Source organism: Cladophialophora psammophila (assembly GCF_000585535.1).
Source record: "Cladophialophora psammophila CBS 110553 chromosome Unknown aczJe-supercont1.10, whole genome shotgun sequence".
NCBI classification, from domain to species: Eukaryota; Fungi; Ascomycota; class Eurotiomycetes; order Chaetothyriales; family Herpotrichiellaceae; genus Cladophialophora; species Cladophialophora psammophila.
The window spans coordinates 1,061,953-1,075,007 of NW_006912931.1; the positions used below are offsets into that span (position 1 = coordinate 1,061,953).

Here is a 13,055-nt window from a genome sequence, read left to right on the forward strand (position 1 = left end):
AGACTCGACTCAGGTCGGCAGGTCGGCTTCAGTTTTGTATGACAACAGTGCGTATTCCCTCCTGCAAAAGGCGATTTTTGGACGAAATGTACCATAAGATTCAGACACCTACAGAAATCACTATCACCCACTTTCACCCACAGCTCAATTTTCTCTCACATACTCTCAGAATGTCCTCAGAATCCCACATTCTCGATTCACTTTGACTGTCACATGGGCCATTCTAGTGCAAGTCAATAGCCCTGTCTGTTGTCTTCACTCTCACTGAGTTTCCAATCCATCCTATATATACCTCCTTCCACAACCCACCGTCCTCGCTCCCTCGAACCCTCCACCTCTCACTCCATTTCTCTCCTCTTTTGTGGCTTTACCAACCGCATCTTGACCACCATGAAACGCCATCTCGATCCAGCATCATTGTCCGTTGCTTCATTGGCTTCTGAGATTTCGCCCGAACCATCTGATCAGAAGCTTATTCAGCAACTTCGCAAGCTGGATTTGACTGTCAAGCCAGACAATGATGACAAAACGGCCAGGACTATTGCAGATGCCATCAACCGCCTCAGTTTCCCAGCGAATGCCAGACAAACCCCATATAGTACCTTAACCACCGGCAAGTCTCGCGTATCCTCCAACCCTGGTGGCGATCTGGGCACGGTTACTCCAAGTGAGCTTGTCTCTCGGCGTCATCAGGTTGCACTGACACTCAGACCCATCGGTGCTAATTAAACATGGCAGATCCTGTCGAGTCGTCGTTCGATGCGGCTGAAAATTCTTTGGACAACGGAACCGGCGATGATTCGAATCCCTGCAACAAGGTGCAGGATGGGCATTTCTGGTAAGATACGAGCTGATGAGGAGGTAGAATAACAAGTCTACCGTGGATTTCATGCTCTCCAATGAGACCGGCCCTCCTAATAAGACACTCTGTCCCAAAGATGTCATTGACACTCCTTTCAATTTGCTCACTTCAGTTCTTGTCATACACCCAGAACATGTGGCAGATATGGGATCAAAAAAAAAAACAAAACTAATGAATGATTTTATAGTCGCTTTGGTTGCAAACCTATTTCGATCATTGTTGATGACCGGAAGTACTTCATTCATGACGGAATTTTCTCGCTCATGTTCCCCCGCGAAGTTCTCCCAGAAGGGAATGACAGCTTCTGGTTGACCGATATTGATCAAGATCTATTTGAAGCTGCGGTCGAATATCACTACAGCCAGGACATTGATACGCTCAAAGGGAAGCTTAGTCGTGAGGAGCACTATTCGAACAACCTTGGAGAGTTTGCAAAAAAATACGAGAACTGGTCTCTGCTCGGCGCACTCTGGCTGATTTGGGAAATCAATCCCTTGGATATTTCGTCTAACCTCGCCGACATCTACAGCTGCGCTGACGACATCCCCGGGTTCAGAGCTTACTTCCGAGATTGCTTGAGACAGGAGCTTCCAAAACGACTTGAGAAAGGCAATTCAAGCGATGTCATCTCCGAGCTCGTCTCTTATTTGCACCATGACGAGGATGCCACGAATGATGTGACTACAGTACTTCACGACTTGTGGGTTTCGAGCATTAATGCAGTGGAGTCCTTGGAAGACGAACTCCCTGCTCAGGACGGTGACAATGCCGAGTGTGTCTCGGACGAGAATGAATACAGTGGTTGGGGCGATGATCCGCAGGATGGATATTGGGCGAGTCACAACGAAAACAATCAACAGCCGAACAACGGGTGGGCGAGTGTTGTGGATGAGGATGTCAAGTCACCAAGCACGTCGAAGATTCCAACTGCTTATGCCGCGCCATCAGACCCTCCGCCTCCTTGGGTGGACGTTCCCAGCACAGTCGACTCACACCTTCCAGCATATCCTATTCCCCGTCCAGTAGGAAATACTATGCCTCTCCAATTCGAATGGGGTCATCAAACTTCGCGCCGTCTGAATACGCCAGCCTTCTTCCCGGAAGCGGTCCCCGCCCATGCCGGCAATTCCAGCTTTGACGCGGCGGTATCCTGCACGTTGGCTGCAGTGCTGAGCATGCCTGCTCTTGCGCACCGCATTTACTATTGGTTGAGCAAGCAACGTATGGAGGTGGGGTGGCGTGGGTGGCAGGGAATACCAGAAATTGCTACCGGAATAGGATGCACTGAGGTGGAGGCGCTCGTCGCGATCAATATGCTCGAGGGAGCTGGGTTAGTTGAGGAAACTGCCGAGAACTCGTCGGGCACGAGCAGGTGGATCTACCGTGCTACTATTCTCTCCCAGAAGACAGACTCTTCTGGCGAGGATTGAATCAGCGTCGAGTTGGGTTGAAATGCGATTCCGTCCTGGACTTGGACTCATGCAACTATCATGACGACATGACACGACGACTTCTGCTGAAACGATTCACGTCACATAACAATTCTCAACGCGCATCTCAGCGGGACCTCTTTATCCACATCGAGCTCCTGGCATTTCAACCCTCGAAGCTGGATTACTAGTCAAATGGGACGCAAAGGACACACACCTCGCCAACAAAAAAGTACGAAAAAAGGTCAAATCTCAATAGAGAACCAAAAAAAAAAGAAAGGGTATTACGGAGCACGGAGCAAATTCTTCCTTTTTATTTGCACAGTTGATTTTCTACGTTCTGCAAAGTCAAAGGCGCGAGTTGATCATGGGTCTTGAAAATGAAGTGGAGACTGGGGCGGAGAAAGTTGCATGCACACAGAGAGAGAAAGAGAGCCAGACATGTAGCTAGACATCATGAACTCGGGGGTCGAACTTGAGCTGCATGAGCCATGACCGAAGCACGACTTGAAGTTTGCAGGCAGAACAAAAAACACCAATGAGCAAAACGCAACGGGTTTTTCTTCTCTGGTTCTAGCTGTCGTTGTAAGATTCATATCACTCCCTTCCGACCAAGAACACTACCATAATTTCGTTTTGAGCTTCGCCATCTGCAAATATTGCGTTTTCTTATTTTTGCAGGATTTGTCTCGACGCAAAAATTTGACGTACTATCTGCTTCAACTGCTCCTCTCGAACCGATGCATCCATTCATTGTTGAACCTACTCTGTATATGTGTTGTTGTTCCATGCATGCATGACCTGCGGGAACATTTACCAACGCCGTTCGATGACGGGATGGGGATGGGGACAGGGTTCAAAGTAGGATCAATGTATAATCATCGTCGATCTGCATGTGGACGTTCTCGAGCGTTGTCTTTCCACCGACCACCGCGGGTCCTTTGATCATGACCTATTTTGAAAACGTCACGTTCAAAGAGTCAGTCAGGCACGCTTGATCCATGAAATGAAATGAAATGGGACAGTGAGACTCATGATGCATTGCTGAACTGAAAGGGGAGGGAGGTCGGGTAGAGAACGAACGGCAGAATATACGATGCAGAAAATATAAGCCCGTGTAGATAGACGTACCGTTGCCCCTCGTGGAGTACGAGACCCCATGACATGCTCCTCCCCGGTCAAATTGACCTCGACGCTACTAAGCGGCGCACCGACGCAGCAGACTTTAAGCCCTTTGTCACGATAATCAAAGATGTTGGTCTGCGCAATTGCGCCCGCCACGGACGGACTCGTGAGGGCGTACCCAATGCGGCATTTCAAGTGTGTGCGGATACTGTGCAGTGTCGATGACGACAAGCGGGTTGAAGCTGGGGCGGTGCTTGATTGAGGGATGAGAAGGACCCGGAGATGCGAGAGGGCGTGGGCAGACGTGGCCTGCTTTGTGGGGAGGTTGCCCTGCTGCAAAGTGCGTGTAGTCATGTACTTCGACAACCCACCGGGAAGTGTCGTATTCGGGTGGGATAGGTATGCTTGCACAGTAGCGGGAGAGGCGAGGACGACTGTTGGAGAAGTCTGCGAGGCGGCGTGGGCGAGATCGATGTTATCCCCAGAAACGGAGTTGAGGGACAGTGTCGCATTGGAGTACAGGGTGGCAAAGATCCAGCAAAGGGTGTAGCTGTCTGTTAGGGGTGTGGTTGGGAGCAATGAATCGGTCAGAGAGAGCTTTTGGGCACGTGGAAGGGTGGCGAGGAGTGCAGCAGTGCCAGAGATGAGGTTCTATAAGCCGTGTCGATTAGTATGGACAATTATCGATTGACAGATGGGGCTTGATTGACTAGGGGCAGGGGCAAAGCAAGAGAGGAATAGTAAGCTCACTTCCGAGGAGTATTTGACCAAATCAAATCCTCCATTAACCGCAGGACAGAATATCGACACAGGTGGGACTTGAGAATCCTTGTCCAACGGCAAAACCTCTGAATTAGAGGAACGTTGATTCTTCTCCACAAGTTGCTCCCATGAACTGACAGCAAAACCTTCGGGAGATCCTTCAGACCAGTCCATATGCTTGTTTTCCGGCCTGGTAACCCAGATGATGTTCTTGATGGTTTTGGCGGTGGAAGACATGGTTTCCAGGTCTAATGTGCCGGCTGCGGCAATCAAATGGTCGGCGGAGACTTTGGATAGAAGCGAATTGAGCTTGTCAGGTGGGAGGCCATATGGGAGAAGAATTGTCGAGAAGCCATAGAACGAGCCAGCTGTTTGGGGAGGGTAAGATACTCGATGACGGATTCAACGGGCCGTGGAGATATTTCAACATACCGAAGATGGAAGACAACAATTCCACCGAATTCGAGAGGCAGACTGCCACAGACTGGCCATTGTTCCGCTTCACATATTGACCGATGACATTGATGCCCAACGTCAAGTCTTCCAGATCATGCTCGATGACCTTTTCCAGGCCGAGGACCGTCAAAATTTTGCCTCTTTGGCCTGTTGGATTGCCCTCTTCATTGACCGCACCACGGACGGCCGACCTCCAAATATCCCGCAGATCTCCAGGTCGGCCCGAACTCCACTTTGGAGTCCCTGGATCTTTGACGCCCAGGCCGGCACGGAGAGGATAGCCGTGTGGGATATCGATGGCGCGGTAGACGGCCGACTCACCTGATTGGCGAATGGGTGCAACTTGTGCTTGTCTTGCGAGCAAGTAGGGGTGAGTATCTGGCTCACGACCCGTAAGCACCGGGTAGATGAGGAACAGTGCGAGAGTGAGCGCAAGGATGGTCGTCCAGATGTTCCATGACGAGAAGAACTCAGCGATGGTGGCGTCGATTCGCTCTGCTAGACCGGCCTCCGACATGATGGACCGAATTCAGTGATGGAACAACTCAGGTCGTCGTTGATGGATGTCTAAATATCAGACGTTGTTAAGTTGAAGTTCCTTCGGGTCGGATATGGGATTCTTGGCTAGACTCCACTTGCTGCTTTAGTCAGCCTGCGAGCCTTTTTCAGCCTTGTCCAGCCTTGTCCAGCCTTGCCCTTGGCCTGGGGAGAGTTGTACCAAGTCATTCTAGTACCAAGACATTCTATTCTCTTCGTGGCTAGGGGGCATGATCCCTTCAAACTTGATATTGATATTCAAAGAAGCAATCTGGTAATGTACCATCCGTAAGCTACCTCCTTTGCAATCGGGCCTCACAAAGACCGCGAGACTTCGCTCACATAAGTGCATCTCTTCCTCCTGCCTGCTCTGTCTTGTACTTCTCGAACTGCTTAATGAATTCGTCTTTGAAGTCCTTGACGTTGTTGAGCACCAACTTGATGTGGCTCTTTTCCAATCTGCTCTTTCCTTGAGCGCGCGCCAGTCCCAGTGCGCTGGTCACAATGTTCCGTATCTGGCGACCGTCGAAGCCCATCTTCACCACATCCTCGAGTAGCCACTCCTTGATGTCATCCCAATCTTTGACGAGACCTTTCTTGGCCAATGGCCCCAAGAAGCCGCCAAAGATTCCCATTGTTTGGTCCTCATTCAGACTAACGTACTTGAAAGCGACATGAATGCGGGATTGGACAGCGACGTCGAATTTAGCGATTTGATTTGTTGTAAGCATTAAGATTCCTGGAGACTAGATCAGTCTTTTATACATCCAGTTAGGGGGCCTTCACATACCCTGATAATACTCGAGCACTCGAAGAAAAACTGCTGCAGTCAGCCAATGCACCATTTTCATCACATCGCAACTACCCACCCGAAACCAGGGCATTTCTTTCTGTATTTGCTGCGACCCCCTGTCCTCTACTCTCCAAGAAGACATCGGCCTCGTCGCTACATCAATCAGATCAGCCTCTTCACAGACGCTGGATGAAGGCAGAAGAGAAGACACTCACATAAGAAGGATAGCTTGCCACGAGGTAGCCAGGTCGAAAATCTTCTTTAGGTTTGCCTCAACGTTCTTTGCCTTGGTGCCCACATCTGCAACACTAATAGCGAACAGAGGTTTCCTCGCTGCAAGTGCTACCGTCTCGGCGGTGGAAGTTTTCCCTACTCCTGGCGGCCCTGCGAAGTGTCAATGTCTTTTTATACGCATGATGAATCTCGGCCTGGCTTACCATAAAGCAGAATTACCAAACCTTTTCCTTTTCTAGCGATAATGTCGTCTACTTCGAGGCGATTGTCCTCCGATAAGTCGCTTTTCCCGTGGCCCTCCACCAAGTCTAAAATCATCTTTTTGGTTTTCCCGTCGTCGGCCAGTTTGAGTCTTGTAGACCAAGCATCTTCGGGGTCTTTGTCAGGGATCTTTGCTAGTAAGGAGACCTGTAGCTGAGCCCACTGCTTGTCCCCTAAGACATATCCGAGCACACGAGGGGGACAAAGCATATACTGTTCGTCTTCCCATTTGCCCTTTTGACATGCTTCTTCGTCGTACTTTGTTCTGAAGCTTTCATTCAACAGATCATTTTCCTGGCAGTCATTGCAATTACACTGGGGATTGTCGTCGTCTGGCCAGAGGGCGCCCACACGTGCAACAGAAGGACCGAACACAAAATACGATTCGAAGTCTACCATGACTCGACTGTCCACCTAACAGACCAAAAAAAGAGGATTTCAGCAATACCCTCCCACTTACAGCATGAAACTTACATTTGCAGATTTGGGGTGTGGAGCACCCTTTTGCGAAAAACGTGAATGTCTCCTGCGCCTCATGTACTCGAGTTCCGAATCGAAGAATCGTCGGGCGTCATCGTCCTGAGACAGCATTGAGCAGACAACTTCCTTGCGGTTGAGATGATACCTACCATGTCATCATCCGCTTGAACTCCAGAGAATCCTTTTTTGACAAGTAGGGCATCTCCTCTGTAATCAAATAATCGAGAGCCTTGAGTGGCAGTGCAGAATTTGCGATACTTGATACCCTGCTGGATCAGATTTTCCCTCACACTGCCCTGTTGCTCGTGGAATTGAAAAGGGTAGTACGGCAACGATGTGATTGGCTTGGTGCCATCGAAATACTCAAATTCCAGCCTCAAAGGCCTTCTTTTGAAAATGCTTCCATTCCAGTCATAGGTCCAAGCTAACAGAGTCCAAGTAGCCTGCTCACGGGGTACGCCGTCGCTAAAATACGGCCATGGGCCGATGTTATCTTGGACCACAAAGACTTGATCCTGGCCTTGGAAGGGTCTGCCGTAGACTAGGGTGCCGGGGGCAAAAATGGTCCAAAGATTGTCGAATGTCACGGAGTTTTGTTGTTTATGAGAATCTCTGGTCTTGAAATACTTGTCCAGTTTCGCATCGCCCGACGAGTTGGTAATCGTGTCAAGCAGAAGTTTCAGATCCGATCGAGCCTGCTTGTCGCTGTCGCTCCCAGACTCTATCTTGGTAGCCTGCTCTAGCTTGTCCCAGTTGAGGACCAAGGCTTCGTATGGCGCACTGATGGTGCTGGGTGAGCCGCGGAATGTATGATACGGGTAATGGCTGAGAAGTCCTTTCAATAGCTCCCACAGGTTTTGGTCGACAATATCGATCTCTCCATCGTCATCTTCGCTGTCACCCACAATTTTGCGTAGCGTGAACGCGTAGGAAGTGTCGGGATTATCAGACGGGTCGGCAGGTTGATCTTCTGCAGGGAAGTCTCTGCGCTCGTGTGATTCCGAGTCTGTCCTGTTGATAACTATCCTCGCGCGGGACTTGGGCCCTACGCCTGTCTCCTCGGGCGACGGTCTTGTGTTTGTATGGCTGCCAGCGTCCTTGGACGGTGGATCTTTGTTGCCGACTCCATTCACAGAAACAAGCTGTTTGTGTCAGCCCACCACGGAGAATTTGATGCCCGGCAATGAAGACGGTACCTTTGAGGACGTCGTGTCAGCCCCATTCTGGCCGGGTTTCCCACTTGAAGACTGCTGGAAAAAGACGGTTTCTTGTTGCAGCTCGCAATACCGCTTCTCTAGTGAGACAAATTTCGCCTCCAAAGTGGCAAACCTTTCTTCCAGGCTCGTCTGAGGCTGGACATTGGAAATTGCATCTTGGGTCATTTTTCACCAGTTCACCGTGTATGTTCCCTCGATAGTGGGATTGTGGTTGGATCATCTATCGGCAGGGGTCCGTGAGGTATATTATATGTATAACGGCTTGTGCACAAACCGCTGGCGGCAGATAACAGCCACACTTCTTTTACACCCCCGTCTCAGGAGACATTGAGTTTTGGCGGCCCCGTCTCGGGCGATCTCCAGGGCCGAAACGCTGACCCCTCCAATGGCTGAAGCATATTGATGGTGCTCGTGCCGCAACTTCAGCGCTCTCGGAATTGGCATGTTGCAGGAAGAATGCGGCTGAGCAGTGGGCAGTTCACATAGGTACTCCGTAGATGGTTGATGATTGGGTTGAGGGATAGGGGCTATTACTTGAGCTGTGTGTCCCACTAGCCATAACCGAGCTCGGCGGGCAGCCTGAGGGTGTCGAGCTGGCCGAATCAACCTTGCAACCTCCATTGTCTGAGAAACCCACCGAGTACATACGTAGACCAAATGCCCAAATCACCAGCGTCCTCCCTTCTCTGACTCCAACATGCTTCGAGGTGCAGGAGTTTTACCCAGCGCCTTCCAGTCTCAGCAAAGCGGTCCAGGCGGAGGCCCCTAGCTGAAGACTCAGACACAGACCTTGATCATGAGCCGCTTAACCGGCCCCTGGGTGTCTGCGCGGCAGGCAGCGTTGTCAGGTTAGTGGGCTGATAAACACTTCTATCAGCATGCCAGATGCCTCAGAGCCTCAATGTCTGCAATGTCTCCTCTAGGTTTGTTTGGCTGAATCTTGCGGCTCCGTTTGTGCACTCGTGAAGATCCAACTTTCGCCATGTCGTCTCAAGTTCGAACCCCCTCCACCACTAGTAAGCGCTTCTCTGAAAAGGATCTGTAAGTATGAGTTTTGCCATGAATGTCCATTTTTCGGCTAACGGAGCCATCGTTTTCTAGGAAAATAATAGAATGCTCGGAGAATGAGCAAACCAGATTCAAGCAAATTGTTGCAACGAGCAAGAACTTCTCGGGAACTGAGAAGAATGCTGTCAACATCAAGTCGGCCGCAGAGTTCTATGCCTTCTGGGAAGAGACTGTCGAGGCCAGGAAAAATTTCGAAGACGGCCACGAAAAAGGATGCGGGCTGTGGTCGAAGAATTACCAAAGTGCAGCGTCCGTGGCCCGCAGCTTCATGAAAGATTTCTCGCCGATCGTTGAAGTCGTGAAGAATTTTGCTGCGCCATATGGTGGGATGGCTATAGGGACCATCTCCGTTCTCTTGGCAGTGAGACCACCTCTGTCTGCTTTTCCAAGAGTGAGCTGATGTCAACGACAGGTTGCTGCGAGCAAGAATGAGATGGAAACATCGCTCGCATCAGCTATCAGTGAGATCAACGATCGCCTGCCTGGGTTGAATCTGTACAGACATATCTACAACGACAACCATGAGCTAGACATCAAGCTTCAGGGTCGAATAGTGGCTGCCTACGAGATATTTATCGAATTCTGTATCGAAGCAACGCAATATTACAAACGAAGCGGATTTCGTAGGTGGTTTAGGGCTCTAGGCTCGCCCAGCTATCTTCACGAGAAGGTTACAGAGACACAGAAGGTCATCCTAGAGATACGACGGATATGCGATGAGCTACTCGACAAGAACATACATCTGATCAAACAATTGAATCTGGAGCAGAAAGCAACCATTCTGAGTAAGTACCCCCTACCCCTTCAACTCACAGCACTTTTAACAAGGATACGCAGGACTGGAGGATGAGGTAAACCAGCTGCTAAAGGCACAAGACAACCATATACTCAATGAAATCCAACAACATATGAACCTCTCGAGCTTCTCGAGCGAGAACCATCGCAAACAGCTAGAACAATATCGCAGAGCTTTGTACGACGACGATCATCTCAACGCTCCCTTTTTCGAGCAGATGCAGGGTCGACGCCTCCAGGCATTCCGCGCCTGCAACGAGTATCAGTCCTGGAGCAATTCGAAACATTCATGCCTCTTGATCCTGTCCGGTCACAATGACAGCAGCATCCGTTATTTGGACCATTGTTGGTTGTCCCCAGTCGCCATGACCATGATTACAGACCTGAGCAACGGTGATAATAAGGACCGCCTATACGGGTATTACGTCTTTTCTTCTCGAGGAGAATCGCTCTACCGTGCCATCTCCGTCGTCCTCCTGCAACTGCTTGGCGAGAAGAGCGTGGTGCTCCGAAACAAGGCCCGATGCGATGAACTTCGCGCCGAACTGAGTAATCTACACCAATTCGAGCAGGTCTCACAGGACAGAAAGGTCGCAAATAACCATAACCATCATCATGAGACCAAGAAACTCTCCACCTTCGAACGTGTCGCCCTCCGAGCACTCGACCTCTTCGACGAGTCGGAGCAGGTGCAGATCATCCTGGACAGAGCAGACCGCTGCTGCGATCTGGTGAAAGGGGTTGACCACCGGAAGCCGTTGTTCAAGCTGCTCGTGAAATTGGTCGACGTCGCGCGGTGCAATCTCAAGGTCCTGGCGGTCGTCAACGGCGACCAGTGGGACATTGAGCCTAGGAGTGACGAGCTGGGACAGAGGATGGAAGGGAGGGTCATCGTGCACACGGCCATGCAAAGGATGCGTGATTAGAACAGGGTTGGCAACCCTGACGGCCTGACCTACATCCCTGAAATGAGATACGACGCTACCCAGGAGATCGATTCGGGGGATCTGTAAACCCCAAGAGTCGTGGAAGACTAGGAGAGCGAACATTGCCTGGGACAATTTTCTGATGAATGTGTACGAAATCTCTCGCACCCTTGTTGTAATATAATAATTTTTGGATCATTGCAATCGACAGGTACATAACAAGCTCCCACAAAATCAGGGTTTCCCCATCTCTAAACGTAATATGAGTTCTTGCAAACCGTCCCCAGAAAAAAGTACCTTGACGACAAAAACTATCGGGTGGAGGTAGTCAAAATACCATCAGATCCATCCCTGCCGCTCTAAAGTGTCTGCTGAGCGAGATACTTCTGCGTCTCCTGGACGGCGTCGTAGCTATAGAGCCACTGCAGATAAGGCGGGCTCGGGAACGGCGCATTGATGTCCGCGGTGGGACGAAGCTGGGCGCTCCTTTCGGCCTCGGGGCGCGCCAACTCGGCCTCGTCGATCTCGAGCTGCCTGGCCAAGAAGGCGTTGCGCACCTCGGCGTCGGCGCCGCTCAGAAACACCACGCCGTCGTGGCTTGCGGCTTGGATGCGCTCGACGCGCGGCTTGCGCAGCGTCTCGTACGCCTTTGTCGCGTCCGCGATCGGCCGCGCGTTTTCCCAGGCCCAGGCGACGCATTCGCCGAGAACTGCGCCGTCTTCGATCGCGCAGGAGCCGCCGGAGCCGGCATGGGGGAGCATGGCGTGCCAGGCATCCCCAAGGAGGACCACGCCGCCATTTTCGCTCCGGCAGGTGCTCAGAGGAGGAAGCTCGGCTAGCCTCCACTGGACGCAAGGGCCGATGTTGGCAAGCAGGTCTCTTATCGCGGGACAGGCGTCTCCGAACTCGGCGGCAACTTGCTTTGGATCGGCCTTGATGCCCCAGTAGCCGAAAGGAACGTTACAGCCATCACCGACGCAGACGACAACGTCGTACGGCTTGTGCGGCGGCAAGGGCCAAGACAGGACGTATTTTCCTGCCATCAACCATATTTGGCTCGCGCCTCGCGTCAACAGCCAGCTGAGGTTCGGATTCGATGCCATGACGTCTTTGTCGACAGTGCAACGGTAGGCTTTTTCGTGGAAAGGGATCAGCTCGACGGAGGCCGTTGCAGGGATGGATCCGCGGACCGCGGAACGAAGACCATCTGCTCCCACAACGAGGTCGGCGGAAAGTGAACGTCCGTCTTTGAGATGCACCTTGTTGGTCTCGACATCGACCCTGGTGACTTCGGCGTCGAACAAGATCTTGGTGCCGTACCCTTGGGCGCCTTTGGCGAGGAGCTGTTGATAGTCTGCGCGATGTATGCTCCACTTGGGCGCACCCCAGCGGACGTTGCTGTTATTCGCTTCATTTAAAAACATGGCGCCCAAGCGCTCGTTGTTTGCGCCATCCCGGATATCAGCATATCTGTTCTCGGTGACGCAAGCCCTGAACTGCTCCTCCAGTCCGTAACTTTGAATCACTCTGACCGCATGAGAATCAATGCTGATGCTGGCGCCGAATTCATTCAGCTCTGGTTTCCCTTCGAGCACCGTGACGTCCAGGCCCTTGCGCGACAGAGCAATAGCTGCTGAGAGGCCGCCGATGCCTGCACCCACGAGCAACACCGAATAGGGCTTTGAAGGACGAGCAATGCTTCCCATCGTAGCGAGTGATCAATAGGAGAGAATATGCCCGTGAATGGAAATACCACGCCTGACAAGACTTTCCTTTTAAACCTGAGAACGCGCCATTTGCCTCACTGAACTTGCCTCCAATACCCAACATAAATGCTCGCCCACTGTGTAACCATCTTACTCCGGTCAGCCTAAGGCCGCATTCCATCCGCTGGTCATCCTTGGAGAAAGGAAGACACCCATCTCTGCAACTCTGTTGCCATAATATGGGCCGCCTGATGGGACGCGGGATCTGAGTATGGCAAAAAGGCGATGAAAACGGCATGGAAGGATGGAGGAGCCATGAAGATCCCCATCCTATACGACCTCCGCCCGCATGTGACCAATTGAAGTTGAACGATATGCGACAAAGTTTCGATCCTAGATATTT

The 13,055-nt window shown here is 51.3% G+C and overlaps 5 protein-coding genes across 5 annotated transcripts; 2 read left to right on the forward strand and 3 right to left on the reverse strand.

Moving 5' to 3' along the window:
* Positions 1 to 390: 390 nt before the first annotated feature.
* A1O5_07110 (uncharacterized protein) lies at positions 391 to 2,292 on the forward strand (the record flags this gene model as incomplete). Its single annotated transcript, XM_007747699.1, has 3 exons — positions 391 to 667; positions 739 to 838; positions 1,050 to 2,292. The coding sequence occupies 3 exons, from the start codon at positions 391 to 393 to the stop codon at positions 2,290 to 2,292; spliced, it is 1,620 nt and encodes a 539-aa protein (XP_007745889.1).
* Positions 2,293 to 3,148: 856 nt separating this feature from the next.
* A1O5_07111 (uncharacterized protein) lies at positions 3,149 to 5,152 on the reverse strand (the record flags this gene model as incomplete). The annotated part of the gene is made up of 4 exons (XM_007747700.1): positions 3,149 to 3,244; positions 3,424 to 4,068; positions 4,168 to 4,547; positions 4,612 to 5,152. The coding sequence occupies 4 exons, from the start codon at positions 5,150 to 5,152 to the stop codon at positions 3,149 to 3,151; spliced, it is 1,662 nt and encodes a 553-aa protein (XP_007745890.1).
* A 358-nt stretch (positions 5,153 to 5,510) lies between these two features.
* A1O5_07112 (uncharacterized protein) lies at positions 5,511 to 8,322 on the reverse strand (the record flags this gene model as incomplete). The annotated part of the gene is made up of 8 exons (XM_007747701.1): positions 5,511 to 5,911; positions 5,963 to 5,992; positions 6,042 to 6,118; positions 6,181 to 6,349; positions 6,403 to 6,874; positions 6,935 to 7,039; positions 7,090 to 8,082; positions 8,137 to 8,322. The coding sequence occupies 8 exons, from the start codon at positions 8,320 to 8,322 to the stop codon at positions 5,511 to 5,513; spliced, it is 2,433 nt and encodes an 810-aa protein (XP_007745891.1).
* An 817-nt stretch (positions 8,323 to 9,139) lies between these two features.
* Positions 9,140 to 10,946, forward strand: A1O5_07113 (uncharacterized protein; the record flags this gene model as incomplete). Its single annotated transcript, XM_007747702.1, has 4 exons — positions 9,140 to 9,198; positions 9,259 to 9,586; positions 9,638 to 10,010; positions 10,063 to 10,946. 4 exons carry the CDS (start codon positions 9,140 to 9,142, stop codon positions 10,944 to 10,946), a joined length of 1,644 nt encoding a protein of 547 aa, XP_007745892.1.
* Positions 10,947 to 11,305: 359 nt separating this feature from the next.
* A1O5_07114 (uncharacterized protein) lies at positions 11,306 to 12,652 on the reverse strand (the record flags this gene model as incomplete). Its single annotated transcript, XM_007747703.1, has 1 exon — positions 11,306 to 12,652. One exon carries the CDS (start codon positions 12,650 to 12,652, stop codon positions 11,306 to 11,308), a length of 1,347 nt encoding a protein of 448 aa, XP_007745893.1.
* Between the last annotated feature and the right edge of the window lie 403 nt (positions 12,653 to 13,055).